The sequence below is a fragment of the Macrobrachium nipponense genome, chromosome 27, assembly GCF_015104395.2.
Source record: "Macrobrachium nipponense isolate FS-2020 chromosome 27, ASM1510439v2, whole genome shotgun sequence".
NCBI lineage: Eukaryota > Metazoa > Arthropoda > Malacostraca > Decapoda > Palaemonidae > Macrobrachium > Macrobrachium nipponense.
The window spans coordinates 30603973-30616772 of NC_087216.1; the positions used below are offsets into that span (position 1 = coordinate 30603973).

The following is a 12800-nucleotide window of genomic DNA, read 5'->3' on the forward strand; positions in this document are numbered from 1 at the left end:
TACTTGGGGTACTGATACACTTTGCTCTCTCTCTCTCTCTCTCTCTCTCTCTCTCTCTCTCTCTCCCTTCCTTTATAAGGTCTTATAGCCACAAGCTGTGGAAGAGAACTACAGTTGTACAACATTGAAGAGAATAGAAAGCTTCAGAGTATGAGCTCATGAACAATACTTTGAATTTCATTATAATCTCAAACAAAAAGACATAGGACATTATAAGTCTACGTCATTATTATGATCAGACAGTAATTACCATTCCCCAGGGATTCAAGTGCAAGGATTCGAACGCAGACATTCCCAGTGTCACCTCCGTATTCAGGTGAAACTCATTAACGAAACGCAACATTGCCGCATTGCGGAACACTCCTGACTTCATTCATATTTTCCTATTTTTTTACCATTTTTTAGGGAGATGTGTATGATGTTTTATTTCAGGGGATAATATAACGTTTTCTTTTGATAATCAGCACAACGTATTTTAGTTCGGTAAAACAACCATTGCTAAATATGAAGATGAAGAGAACCACAGGTTAACCAACTTTCCGGAACTATTGCCTACCAAAAAGCTTCAAGGAATGGTCTTAACGTAATCAGTGGGGGGGGCTTCGCTGCGAAGCTAGCTGGCCTTTGCTTATCAATATTTGTTATAATACATGAAAAGTTTCATAGTGAAAGTATCATAGAGAAAGAAATCCCTAAGAACATTCTCAGCTAGCCCTATTTTAGTGGTTTTGAAAACATAAAATCATTGTTGAAATCTTTTAATGTCAACCTCGTTTTTTCCTACAATAACACACTAAAAGTAATATATTGGCCAATCTTGCAAGGATTTAGAAGTACGAATTAAACAGCATAAGAATTTTGTCAAAACTGGGTAAACATCCAATGCTAAAGTCATTCATTTCAGTAAAATCTCTCACAGGATAAATTGGACTGAAAGTTCAGTGATTGCCAGATCAAAAGATTTCTCTTCACAAAATTTTTTAGAATTCACTATTATACAGCTTACTTCCAGTTGTAATTTTAACCTTAGCCCTGTCATGCATTATTTGGATCCCTGTATTAGTAAAACGTTCAAGAATGACCTAAAAGATAAAATAACTGACTTGATTTACTAATTAGATACCTTATATAAGTTTTCTATGCATACATATGTTTAATATATTATTTCTAAAAATGTTCACCTTTCAAAAATTGTAATTGTTTTACCAAAAAGAGAATTATTGAGTTGTACTTTTATAACAGTTTTTGGCAGTCAGTCACTTTCCGTGTATAATCTTTTTATAATCTTTTAATTATCTTGTCCCCTTTTCCGACCTGTTTGACCCCAACCTTTGTAAAGCCTCTTAAATACTTAATCCTGTGTTGGATTCCAGATAAATATTTTTTCCTTTGAAATCCCCATTTATATGACCTTCTTTGTGAAATTATTTTTATATTTCTTCAGTCTGCTTAGTAAAGGACAGGAGGTCGAAAGGCCTCGCAGCACTCAATTGTTTCTCTTTCTTTCGTGGCTTATGTCTTTATATATTAATCACATTCCATATTTTCGTGTTTCAGTCATACACACACACGTATATATACGTATATGTCAATATAATCCACAGGAGAAAAGAGAGAATAAAAGACTTTAGTAGCTCGATAATTTCGCCCTCCGCTAGGCCTCTTCAAGAGCTTTATTTTAACATATCTCATCTTCGTGTTATGAAGATTATATATAATGTATATATATATATATATATATATATATATATTATATATATATATATATATATACATTACTATATATATATATATTGTATATATATATATATATATATATATATATATATATATATATACATATTATAATATATATATATATATATATATATATATATATATATATACATAAGATAATTACTGTTAAAAAAGAAATCTATCCAATAAAAGTAGCCCATAAAAACACCAAAGGGTAGATTTTATAGCTATGTTTCGGAAACAACTGTTTCCCTCAAGTGATCTGTCAGTTGAGGGAAACATTTTTTAATTTTTACGAAATATAACGATGTAAAATCTACTCTTTGGTGCTTGTATTGGGCTACATTATATATATACATATATATAATATATATATATATATATATATATATATATATATATATATACGTATATACCTATAAATTAAAGAAGAAACATTTTAGCCTTTTCAACTGATACTGGGGCAGTCAACTTCATATGATCTAAAAACTAATCTGCGATGAATTTAGAGGTTCAAGGCAACTGTTTGTTTGTTTTACAGAGCACAGATAACTACGACACAGTAAAAAGCGCCACTCACACTGTACTTCTCTTTGTACTTGACGAAGGGGACACTGCGCCTTACTGGATACGTATTGTACCTACAGCAAACATACCAGAGGGGCCTGCAGACGACGTGAGTGTTTTTCTCTTTGGTTCTACTTCAATAGAAAACACAACACAGGGGTCACGTGCTTAATAAGTATCTTGATTTCAAATTTTTCGCCTGGTTATTTTACTGTTTCCTTTTCCATTTTTCAACATGCCACCTTATAGTACTGCAGGTATTCCGCTTTAAGATAGCACCCAAATGAGTACCATGGCACAAATAGCAACTTCTCCGATTGCACAGAAACTAAAATATTGCTCATCATAGGTCTAGCGCTGGGACTAATTCATTAAATAACTGGTGGTTCAAGCTCACCAACTGACTAACATGGTGGGGGGGGGGTTGATGCCGACGCTAAGTACACATACACCTGTGCTTGAGACAACGACCACTTATCACTTGTAATTCCCCTTCGGTATACATAGTATATAACAACATGTATGATTTCCGAGGTAGAGCGAATTGGATATTGATAGACACTATAGTAGATTCACATCAACCGTGCATTTGATGTCTAGGCCCGTCCCTTACGACGCTCCTGATTGTCTGTTGATAAGCCAATCACAGGGCTGGAAACTCTCAGTCTCTCTGGAGAGTTCACATAGACAGGATGTGTGTTCCTCCTCTCCTGAGGGACAGGGCTGGAAACTCTCAGCCTCTCGAGAGTTCACATGGGCAGGATGCATGTTCAACCTCTCCTGAGGTATACGTTTGAAAGACGTATCCCTCAGGAGAGGAGGAACACACATCCTGCCTAAGTGAACACTCGAGAGAGACTGAGAGTTTCCAGCCCTGTGATTGGCTTATCAACAGCCAATCAGGAGCGTCGTAAGGGACGGGCCTAGACATCAAATGCACGGTTGATGTGAATCTACTATAGCTGACCTACCTGGCGCTGCCTGGGGAAACTGAATGACAGGTCATGGGTAGCGGGAGGGAAGAGGGAGGGAAGTGGGGGGGTGGGGATGAAGGGTGGGGTGGGGAAGGGGAGGGAGGAAGCAGAAGGGAAGGTTGAAGGGAAAGGTGGATGGGGTGGAAAAAGAAGGGGAAAGGGATGGGATGGTGGGTGTGGGAGGGGGGAGAGGGATGGGAGGGTGAGAGGAAGATAGAGGGAGAGCGAAGCGGAAGGGGAAATTACGTTTCTCTATTAGAAAGGAAAAATCATCGCTAGTATATATAAGGCTATAAACCATCCTCGATCAAACTCTATCCAATAGTTTTTGTGTGGGTAAAATCCGTCGAGCCGTTAAGCCGTGATTGAATAACAGATGGACAGACCGTCATAACGACCATTATAGTATGATTTGCAGGTTAATGTTTATATAGAAATCATGGTGACGTGATAGAATTTCATTCATATATATATATATATATACATATATATATATATATATAGTATATATATATGATATATAGATATATATATATATATATATATATATATATATCTATATATGTATATATATAGAATATATATATATATTATATATATATATATATATATATATCTAATATTCATATATATATATATATAAATATATTTATTAGATAGATAGATAGATAGACATATATAACCATATAGATATTGTGTATATATATATATATATATATATATATATATATATATATATATATATATATATAGGCAAACTTAGAACAGTGGAGTTTTATCGGGGAGTTGGCTATGAGTGCTATCTGAGGCCACACATGTAGAATGGTGGCTAAGGAGGCCATAATGATATAGTGAAAACATATAAATCCTCTCCAGAATAACTATTAGAAAATCCCTTCTATTTGGTAAGTATCATCTACAAATGGCGAATGGAAGTAATTAATCTAAAGGCAATTTGTAGTCAACTTCAACTGAGATTAATTCAGCATGATCCAAAATTTCTAAAGTTTGTAAAACTTCCTGGTTATTGGCCTGAATTCTTTAGTATATGGCTGCTATAGCTGAGACCATGTAAATGATGCCAAATCAATTAATTTGCCTTATCAAGTGACTTGTCACGTGAACTCTTATCATTTATGCATGGAAAGCAGGAAATGCAGACACATGTTTTAGAGAACCATAGCTAAGGGTATACTATCTACTGCCAAGCAAATGGAATACTTTACTGCCACGTAACTTGGCAACTATATTGGAAAGTTTGTGCATACATGGCAGCTGCTAATTTTGTTTCAAACCAGCAAGCATATTAGGGCTATGGTGAAAATATTACGTCCCTGGAAACCTGACGTATCATTGTGATCATCATTAATATTATTTAAAAATACTTATAGTAGCATGAGTCTTACAATGGAGAAAGAACCCCACAGATATGTGTATGTATACATAAATAAAGGTGATGCCACGGAGGAAAATGGAAAGGCGAGAAAGCCAAGATCTTTCGGCCTAACATATATTTAAAGGTGTATTTGTACAGATAGCAATTTTGGGAATCTGTGCGATTCCCCTTTTTGAGCTTGAAAATGGAATAGAACAGATTCCCTATACCTATCTATACAGATTTATCTTTAAATATATGTAAATATACATAACTGTGGATCTGTTTCTCCATTATTATTATTATTATTATTATTATTATTATTATTATTATTATTATTACTATTATTATCCGTAACGTGTTTCGTTCCATAATATAAGATCATGAAGTAAATAACTTTATTTAATGTGCGTGACATGAAGATCGGTCTACTCTCGGAAATGTGACTGGTGTGGTCTTATATCTCACTACAGAGAATCGTCTATTACGTCTCGGCAGCTGATCGGGACTTCGGCATCAACAACAAAGTGAAATACAACATCACGAAAGGTTCGTTCCAGCAGGCACTGTTCAGCATTATCTTTGCCACTGATCTCGAAATGTGAATTTCTGTTGCCTTGCTCTGTTTTTCGATCTGAAGTTCCAATTGCACAACTTCTCCGGCTGGATTGAGGAGAAGCCTCCCAGAGGAAGTCGTGCAATTGAAACTTCAGAAGTTCAAGCGTTGCCGTTTTTTCATCACAACGTTGTCTTTTAGCAGTGTTACCATACGCAGTTCTTCTTTTTTATGTTATTTATGATTTAATGGTTAGAATGTGTATTTTCCGATGTAGAATCATTTTCCGTGACGTAAAAAAAAAAGTACACGTCACTAGCTTAGCATAAAGTATTTTTGACGAAGAAAATAAAAGATTTCAATAAAATTCATTTGTATAAATAAGCAGGATATGTTTTATAGCTTGATTTTCATAATAAAATATAAAAAGGCAAAGTGGTCGGAATATCCACGGAGCGTTGCCAGATGTCACTAGAAAGCCACACTAGTAGACGAAATTCCTCAAAACGGCAACACAGGACCGTGCAATACATTCCTATCCTAATACTATTCTCCTTGCATTTTAATACGTTTTTATCTATTTGTTGCTTTTTTAATATATTTTTCTATCCCTTTTTTTTAATAAGTGGAGTCTCTTCTTTCTCTATTTCCCTTTACCTCATCTTACTTCTTAATGAATACCACATTCTTTGGGAGATTGAATTTCAAGTCAATGGCCGCCACTGTGGGCTTGCTCTATATGCATAGATTTCATCTTATGAATAATACATTGACAATTATCCAGTTCTTTAATACATAGCAGTCAATATAAGCACGTTTATTACTGAAGTGAATTAGACTAATATGTGTGTAGGACCTGTATATTTCCTGTTTCTAGGAGCCTTGAAATAATGATGTGCTTTTTCTACAGGTAATGAAGAAGGATTTTTTTCTATAGATGAGAGTTCAGGTAATGTCACATTAGTACAGGATATTGATTATGAGAAAGATACCAAGTTCTTCACACTGACTGTCGCTGCCCAGGAGTACTTAGAAGATGGTCTAGTGGCACCTGAACCCAGTAGCTCCGAAACGGTAAGAAATGTTTATTGAACATCAAGAATGTCGTAAACATTGATATTAAGCTCTCTCCTCTGGGAAAGCTCCGCACTGGAGAAAAGTAAAGACACGACATAACACAAATGTACCACATACAGAAAACCAATCTTCTAGGGATCTTTTTTTTTTTTTTAAACAGTTGTTCAAATTCGTAAGGCTCCTAAAGAATAGGTTGCTGGCTACACCTATCTTGATAGAAATGTCATGAGAGCTATAGTAGTGAATGTACGAAAGTAAGAACGTTGGTTTTCTGTATATGGTAAAGTTGTATTCTGCCGTGTCTCTAATTATTAAAAAATCAAGAAATGTAAAGACACGGCATAATACAAATTTACCACATACAGAAAACCAATCTTCTAGGGATCCTTTTTTTTTTTTTAAAGCAGTTGTTCAAATTTTTATTACTGTTTCACATTTCCAGTGATGCGACACAACTAAATGACAAATAAATGAATCGTTTTCCCGGGAGAAGTTAAGTATATCTTAGTTGAACAAGACCACTGAACTGATTAAGAGCTCTCCCAAGGCTGGCCTGAAGGATTAGATTTTTCTATGTACGAGCCGAGGAACCAATTGGTTACTTAGTAACGGGACCGACACCTCGGTGGCCGCCAGTTAGATTCTCAGGCATTCCACTGAGGGGTTAGAGATGTGTATTTCTGGTGAGAGAAGTTCACTCTAGACGTGGTTCGGAAGTCACGTAAAGCCGTTGGTCCCGTTGCTGAATAAGCACTGGTTCCATGCAACGTAAAAACACCATACAAGCAAATAAGCAATACAGCTTATTGTGAGATCCGCCTATCAATCTGGTAGACCGAGTTCGTTCCCCGCTGCCGCCAATGCGGAACCAGAGGAATTTATTTCTAGCGGTTAGAAATGCATTTCTCGATATAATGTGGTTCGGATCCCACAATAAGTTGTATTCTTTGTTTGTTTGCTTGTATGGTGTTTTTACGTTGCATGGAACCAGTGCTTATTCAGCAACGGGACCAACGGCTTTACGTGACTTCCGAACCACGTCTAGAGTGAACTTCTCTCACTAGAAATACACATCTCTAACCCATCAGTGGAATGCCTGAGAATCGAATTGGCGGCCACCGAGGTGTAGGTCCCGTTACTAAGTAACCAATTGGTTCCTCGCCCCGTACATAAAAAAATCTAGTCCTTAGGGCCAGCCCTGGGAGAGCTGTTAATCAGTTCAGTGGTCTTATTCAACTAAGATATACTTAACTTCTCCCGGGAAAAGGATTCATTTATTTGTCATTTAGTTGTGTCGCATCACTGGAAATGTGAAACAGTAATAAAAATTTGAACAACTGCTTTAAAAAAAAAAAAAAAAGGATCCCTAGAAGGTTGGTTTTCTGTATGTGGTAAATTTGTATTATGTCATGTTTTTACTTTTCTTGATTTTTTAATAATTAGAGACACGACAGAATACAACTTTACCATATACAGAAAACCAACGTTCTTACTTACACACATTCACTACTTTAACTCTCATGACATTTTTATCAAGATAGGCGTAGCCAGCAACCTATTCTTAAGAGCCTTACGAATTTGTTCCCCATATCTAGTGGAAAAGGAATTTGAAGTAATACGTAAGATTTTTGTTTTAAATATCGGATATTCTTCTTAATATCTTATCCCACTTCCTTTGCAGACGACTAATATCTATATAGATGACGTCAATGATGAATGGCCCACTTTCAACCGAAAGTCTTATGAACAAACAATCGATGAAGTTGTGAAGACTCCCGTTCTCATAGACGTGGACATGTTTGTTTGCGACGCTGACTCGGTAGGTATTTATGCTCCGCAATTGTTCAGTTCCTCGTTGGACGAGTGGTTTTCGCGCTCGGCTACCAAGACGGTGGTCCGAGGTTCGATTCTCGGCTCTGCCAACGTGGATTCAGAGGAATTTATTTCTGGTGATAGAAATTCATTTCTCGATATAATGTGATTCGGATCCCACAATAAGCTGTAGGTCCCGTTGCTTGGTGACCAATTGGTTCCTAGCCACGTACAAATATCTAATCCTTCGGCCCAGCCGTTGCAGAGCTGTTAATCAGATCAGTGGTCTGGTAAAACTAAGTTAAGCAAGAATTCACTCAGTGATATTTGCTAGTTTGTGTGTGTGTGTTTGACATGACGTCGAGGTTGACATAACTACCACCTCAAATTGACAACCTCCATTCAATGATATTTCCTAGTGGTTTTATTTTTTATTTAGTGATTCTATTTTTTAGTGTTTATTATTTTTTTTATGACATCGAGGCTAACATTACTGCCACCGCCAATTGACAACTTCCACCATTTATGGGAAAAATGACAGTGAAGCACATGCCCTTTGGTAGAAGATAACAGACAATATAACTACTGTTAAAAACTGAGTGCTTTTTAATCCTCCTTCTCTCTCTCTCTCTCTCTCTCTCTCTCTCTCTCTCTCTCTGTTGTTATTACGTTCATTCATACCGTAATAAGGCAATAAGACGTCACCTTAAGCTTCTGTCAAATCTGTCGCTGCAGCCATGTTTGTGAGTGATTTTTTACTCTTTTCAGCATATTTGGGTTTGTATGAAATGGTAGCACATTTGACAGGTTTTCTTATTTTCATTCGCCAGGAATTTAAGTAGCATCGCCAGAACCAGCGCGTGAGAACCTTCTTCATTTTCGATTACTCTGACAGGAGTTTCAAAAATACAAAAGGTATACATACCCTTACACGGGTCTTTTTTCTATTTTCTCGCTAACAAGGCGTTCTCTAGGGCCTTGCAGGGTGACCTAAATCCATCAGCTATTGCGATGTGAATCTTCGCCTTCTCTCAGACTGACTTCACAGCTTACAAGGCCTCTAAAAGAAGGGACATCCTTGTGACCACTGGATAAAGGAAAATTCTATACGCTGGCCCTAGTTAAAGTTAGAAACAACTTATAGTGTGCCAGAACATGATGCATGGATTTGAGAATATCTGTGCCAGTATATAGAATGAAAATTGGCTCATATCCTTTCCACCCTCATATAAGAATACATCCAAGGTTGCTTGCGCTCTCAAAAGTTTAGGTTTCAGACCCATCTGTTAGGTTAACATTTGTGATAATTCCTTATTAGACTTATGAGAGTAGTGAGGCAACAGTATATACAAGATCTTGGTTTGCTTAATGTAGACTATGTTATTGCAGAAATTAACATGGAAGTAAAGAAGTTTGAAAAGGATGAGAGAAGGCCTGTGATAGGGCCATTACCTCGTTGTCATTTCCCATGAGGAAGAAGAAAAGGATTTGTCTAAGGCTTATCAGAGATTAGGATCCGTCTGCCTACATCATTGAGAACAGTCGTTAGAAATGCTACAGTTTGCTGCAGCAGTGGATCTGGTGAGAAGTATACCATCGCCTAACATGCCAAGAATATCACTTTCGAAACAATGAGCCTTTAAGGCATGATGGTGTTTTCCTTCTATGGATATGCAAGTAGAATATTATCTGATCTCGGTACCTTATCTTATCCTTTTATCTGTCCTTGCTTAGCTTTATACAGACTTCATGAAGGGATTCCTGACCTTGAAATGCATGCATTGCAGACGTAATACCTTAGTTGATTGAAGTATGTATCCCCTGGCTTGTTAATACTTTTGCTCTTAACATTAATTGGAGGAGAACGTATTAGCAGGGTAGGCGGGGCTGGGGGGGGAGGGATATAATATACTTCAGTCAGTAAGGTTATAACGCCAGCAACGCAATTAACGGTATTTCAAATTTAAAAACAAAAATCATCTCAACCTTTTTTGCACTGGCGGTCTCGACCTCTTGCCATCAGCAGAGTGAAAGCCTTTTCTGTAAACCAGAAAAGCTTCTTATCACAGACACAAGAGTCATATGTGTGTGGAATCTTCTCTCTCTTAGCGTTTCTAAGGATTCTGAAAGTATGTGGCACGAAAGGTTGCTGTTCACAATCTTCTTTGGACTTCACTCCTCTCTGTAAATTACTTTCGAGTTTCTTATCCAGTAGCCCCCTTCGCTGTTTAAATTATCACTTTTTTTCCCTCGCTCTTTTATTTTTTATCCCATTACATATTTCCGACCATGCTGTGCCCATTCATATCTAAGCAGAAAGCTTTCCCCTCCGTATCATTTTACTGTTTGGCCTTTCTTTTCATTTCAACACTGCAAATGGTTGAAGGATGCAAAGTTTTCCAAAAGAGATTTCTGTGCATAGAAGTACACAGATGGGGTGAGTGTTGTTACAAAAATTAAAAAAAAAAATAAGAAAAAAAGAAGAAGAAGAAGAAGAAAAAGACTCTTGGACTATCCAAAACCAAATGCAAATACTAATTCGCACTCTTTTCATAAATTGTCTTATTTTCATTCCGAAACATGGCATTTAAACGTGCTGGATTTTGTACATAGTACTTTTTCATTATTGTTTTACTTCGATAGTATCTTCAGTTAAAGATTTGTTTGTAATCATTCTACATTTTACATCGTATTATTACAATAGTAATATAAACTATAAAATCATGTTATTGCAGGCAGGCGATTTCAGCAAGTACACCATCACAGCCGACAAAGTCGGTTATTTAAAAATTGACCCTTCAGAAAGTAGGGACAATACCACGATCCGACTGTGGGCACTCCCAACGTCTGAGGGTATTTTTGACTATGAGAAGCAGCAGAGCAGCCGATCGTCATACAAGTAAGTAATTACTTTCGTCCTACTCAGATCGTTTTTCTAAAGACTTGTGGAGAAACTCAATACAGGTGACATTCTGGACGGAATTGATTAAATGAGTTCTAGTTACGATAAGTATAAATAACTTTTACTAAGTCAAGGACCACTTGTGATTCACAAAGCGTCCGTCGGATCAAATTCTGATTAAATAAAAATCGGTAAACTTGTTAGGAGCAGCGGTTGTTTTGTCCACAGCTATGTCTTACACAGATATAGCCATGAAGTTAAAGGAGTTTGTTACAAAGACATAGCCATAAAGTTAAAGGAGTTTATTACACAGACATAGCCATGAAGTTAAAAGGAGTTTGTTACACAACATAGTCATGAAGTTAAAGGAGTTTGTTACAAAGACAGCCATGAAGTTAAGGGAGTTTGTTACACAGACATACCCATGAAATTAAAGGAGTTTTTGTTACACAGACATACCCATGAAATTAAAGGAGTTTTTGTTACACAGACATAGCCATGAAATTAAAGGAGTTTATTACAAAGACATAGCCATGAAGTTAAAGGAATTTATTACAAAGACATAGCCATGAAGTTAAAGGAGTTTTTGTTACAAAGACATAGCCATGAAGTTAAAGGAGTTTGTTACACAGGCATAGTCATGAAGTTAAAGGAGTTTGTTACAAAGACATAGCCTTGAAGTTAAAGGAGTTTGTTACACAGACATAGCCATGAAGTTAAAGGAGTTTGTTACACAGACATAGCCATGAAGTTAAAGGAGTTTGTTACAAAGACATAGCCATGGGAGGGAATTTTACTCACAGATGCAAGGTGGTCGTGAAAGAAAAACCAACTCTTAGAGGGGGCGTGGTCATAAAAGAGTTAAGAACCACTGATGTATGGTCATTCCTTAAGGTACAAATTATGCCCAGGTTAGAGTGAATTCAGTATGCGAAGATTTCTCAAAAATGTTAAATGTCTGAAGCCGTCAAAATCAAACCTTTAAAATTACTAACAAACTATCAAAAATAGATATAAATGTGTGCCACGCAGTTTGTACTAAACTGTCATGATGACAGTAAAGATGGAATGAAGTTCAACCTAATTATCTTTCGACGACAGTGCATATTACACACACACACACACACACACACACACACACACACACACACACACATATATATAATAGATATATATATATATATATATATATATATATATATATATATATATATATATATATATATATATATATATATATATATATATATTATGTATAGGTATAAATATTTACACATTTACTTATATACATGTAAATATACGTAATATATTTACATATATACATATATTTACATGTATATAAGTAAATGTGTAAATATTTATACCTATATATATATATATATATTATATATATATATATATATATATATATATATATATATATATATATAAAATACCCCATATACATATAAACAAAATCATTCAAAAAGAACTTTTGAGTGAAATGCCTACATTAGACAGACACGATTTGGCTGTGAACCCCTTTTAAATATGGTTATGGCCCCTAATCGCCCGACTAAATGGAACATGTTAGGTCATTCCAATACTCATTAACATACGTCGGCCCTTCTTGTATATTTTTCACAGCTGACAGCAACGGAACATGCTGATCCCACGCACAGAGAAACAGTGAGTCTCTCCATCAAACTGAACGACACAAACGATAACGTTCCCGCCTTTGAGTCCGACTATTATGACGTCAGCATTCCGGAAAGCGAAGGCAAAGGGACAAAAGTGATTACGGTTTCCGCCTACGATGGC

General features: G+C 36.1%; 2 protein-coding genes across 2 annotated transcripts in view; both read left to right on the forward strand.

Moving 5' to 3' along the window:
• Positions 1–12766, forward strand: part of LOC135200986 (protocadherin Fat 4-like) — a 27350-nt gene extending 14584 nt beyond the window's left edge. Inside the window, exons 6-11 of the mRNA XM_064229782.1 lie at positions 2279–2413; positions 5127–5202; positions 6120–6283; positions 7968–8105; positions 10834–10997; positions 12627–12766. Coding sequence (XP_064085852.1) covers positions 2279–2413; positions 5127–5202; positions 6120–6283; positions 7968–8105; positions 10834–10997; positions 12627–12630 — 681 coding nt within the window. The 3' untranslated portion in view covers positions 12631–12766. The remainder of the gene's footprint in view (positions 1–2278; positions 2414–5126; positions 5203–6119; positions 6284–7967; positions 8106–10833; positions 10998–12626) is intronic.
• Positions 12643–12800, forward strand: part of LOC135200654 (cadherin-23-like) — a 25056-nt gene continuing 24898 nt past the window's right edge. The window contains exon 1 of the mRNA XM_064229261.1: positions 12643–12668. Within this exon, the coding sequence (XP_064085331.1) occupies positions 12643–12668 (26 nt within the window). The remainder of the gene's footprint in view (positions 12669–12800) is intronic.